The sequence below is a fragment of the Embiotoca jacksoni genome, unplaced genomic scaffold, assembly GCF_022577435.1.
Source record: "Embiotoca jacksoni isolate LCO1_2020_lvr unplaced genomic scaffold, fEmbJac1.0.p SCAF_26, whole genome shotgun sequence".
Taxonomy (NCBI): Eukaryota; Metazoa; Chordata; class Actinopteri; family Embiotocidae; genus Embiotoca; species Embiotoca jacksoni.
In genome coordinates, this window is record NW_027185377.1 from 227,729 (window position 1) to 230,228 (window position 2,500).

A 2,500-nucleotide genomic window follows, 5' to 3' on the forward strand; every position below is an offset into this window, starting at 1 on the left:
CCGAGGAGGCGGACGACTTCGTCCACCTGCACAAACATCAGCCAATCAGGCGGCAGGTGAGCTGCTCGATCACAGCGATGGTCCCGGGGAGGCGGAACCAATCGACAACAGGAAACTATCAAAACCCTCATTATTATTTAAACATCCTCCTTTTTATCACGTTGTTGTAAATAAAACGTGATGACGAGGCGGTGACATCATGTGACGGACAGCTCGGCGTTCTCCTTTCAGACGGTCATCACCTGCATCGGGACCCTGAAGAAGAGCACGGCGGACGAGGACGGCGTCAGCTGCCTGGTGATCGGCACCGAGAGCAACGACGTCTTCGTCCTCGACCCCGAAGCCTTCATCGTCCTCTCCAAGGTGAATTCCCATCATGCACTGCAGCGTAACGACCGCACGTTTTCTCCGTCATTACCTGACCTTTAGTTAGAATCAGTAAAACCTTACTGTGTTGAAGATGTCGCTGCCGGCCGCTCCGACCATGATGGACGTCACCGGCCAGTTCGACGTGGAGTTTCGCATCACGGTGGGATGTCGCAACGGAAACATCTACATCCTGCGCAGGTGAGACGGACCTGATGGGAGGCAGCGCTCCTGCTGTCAGCTCACATGACCTCACCATGTTCACTGACCTTCACATGGCCTCAGCGTGTTCACTGACCTTCACATGACCCCAGTGTGTTCACTGACCTTCACGTGACCTCACCATGTTCACTGACCTTCACGTGACCTCAGTGTGTTTACTGATCTTCACGTGACCTCGGCGTGTTCACTGACCTTCACGTGACCTCGGCGTGTTCACTGACCTTCACGTGACCTCGGCGTGTTCACTGACCTTCACGTGACTCCAGTGTGTTCACTGACCTCCACATGACCTCACCGTGTTCACTGACCTTCACGTGACCTCAGTGTGTTCACTGACCTTCACGTGACCTCGGCGTGTTCACTGACCTTCACGTGACCTCGGCGTGTTCACTGACCTTCACGTGACCTCGGCGTGTTCACTGACCTTCACGTGACCTCGGTGTGTTCACTGACCTTCACATGATCTCACCGTGTTCACTGACCTCCACGTGACCTCGGCGTGTTCACTGACCTCCACGTGACCTCAGCGTGTTTACTGACCTTCACGTGACTTCAGCATGTTCACTGACCTCCACATGACCTCAGCGTGTTTCCTGACCTTCACATGACCTCGGTGTGTTCACTGACCTTCACATGACCTCGTCCTCCCGTCTGTGTCTCTCTTCAGGGAGTCGGACAAACCCAAGTACTGCATCGAGCTGCCGTCGCACCCCGTCGGTCTGGTGAGAGTCGGGAAGAACGTGGTGGTCGGCTGCACCGACGAGAGCCTGCAGGGCTTCACCCAGAAGGTAAGAAGGTAAACTGCCGGTCGTGGGACCGGAGAGGTCCGAGGACCGGTTTTATTATTCAGGAGAACTGTGGACTGAAACGTGTTGTTGTGTGTTCAGGGGAAGAAGCTGTGGAAGGCCGTCCTCGCCGCGCCCATCACCACCATGGCGGCCATGGACCTGCCCACCAGGGGCTTCCAGGCGGTGCTGGTGGGCCTGGCCAACTGCGAGGTCCACCTGTACCGGGACAAGAACCTGCTGAGCACCATCAGGACGCCCGACGTGGTGACCAGCGTCGTCTTCGGCCGGTACGGGCGCGAGGACGGGACCCTCATCATGACCACCAGGGGAGGCGGCCTGATGGTGAAGATCCTGAAGAGGACGGCGGCGTTCGAGGACCGGGACAGCGCGCCCGGCCCGCCGCTGGCCCAGAGCGTCCGCCTCAACGTGCCCAAGAAGACCAAGCTGTACGTGGACCAGACGCTGAGGGAGCGTGAGAACGGGCTGGCGATGCACCGCGCCTTCCAGATGGACCTCAGCCGCCTGCGACTCGCTGCCGCCAAAGCCTACGTGAAGGCGCTGGAGTCCAGCCTGACGCCGATGTCCTCCAGCCTCAGCGAGCCGCTGAAGATGAACGCCGTGGTTCAGGGACTCGGCCCGTCCTTCAAGCTCACCCTGAACATCCAGAACACGGCGGCCAGCCGGCCCGTCATGAACCTGGCCATCAGCTTCCTGTACGACGAGGGTTTGTACCGCATGAGGAGCCCGTACATGAGGATCCCGCTGCTGGTGCCCGGACTCGTCTACCCCGTGGAGACCTTCGTGGAGTGCACCAGCGACAAGGGCATCTCTGACATCATCAAGGTGTTTGTCCTGTACGAGGGGCGGAGCTCCCCGCTGCTGACCGCCCACATCAACATGCCCGTCAGCGAGGGACTGATGCTCAACTGACGTGACCTTTGACCTCTACGGACATCAAAAGCTTTCAGACATAAAAACACTTCGATAAAAGATGAATCCAGAATCCAACGTTCAGTCAAAAAACTAAAGCTACCATTCAAATTCAACGCACATCAATTCAGAGACAATATTTAAATATGACAATAATAACTCTGGTTGTTTTGGCCTCCGTACCTGGATGGTCA

At 57.2% G+C, this 2,500-nt stretch overlaps 1 protein-coding gene across 8 annotated transcripts in view; it reads left to right on the forward strand.

Annotated features, from left to right (window-relative positions):
* The window catches only part of bbs1 (Bardet-Biedl syndrome 1), an 8,499-nt gene that overhangs the window by 5,468 nt on the left and 531 nt on the right, over positions 1-2,500 (forward strand). For all 8 annotated transcript variants that reach the window (XM_069159872.1, XM_069159873.1, XM_069159874.1 and 5 more), the window contains 5 exons: positions 1-56; positions 232-363; positions 461-567; positions 1,256-1,376; positions 1,476-2,500. The exon at positions 1-56 is cut by the window's left edge and continues 127 nt beyond it; the exon at positions 1,476-2,500 is cut by the window's right edge and continues 531 nt beyond it. In XM_069159872.1, coding sequence (XP_069015973.1) covers positions 1-56; positions 232-363; positions 461-567; positions 1,256-1,376; positions 1,476-2,306 — 1,247 coding nt within the window. In that variant the 3' untranslated portion in view covers positions 2,307-2,500. The remainder of the gene's footprint in view (positions 57-231; positions 364-460; positions 568-1,255; positions 1,377-1,475) is intronic.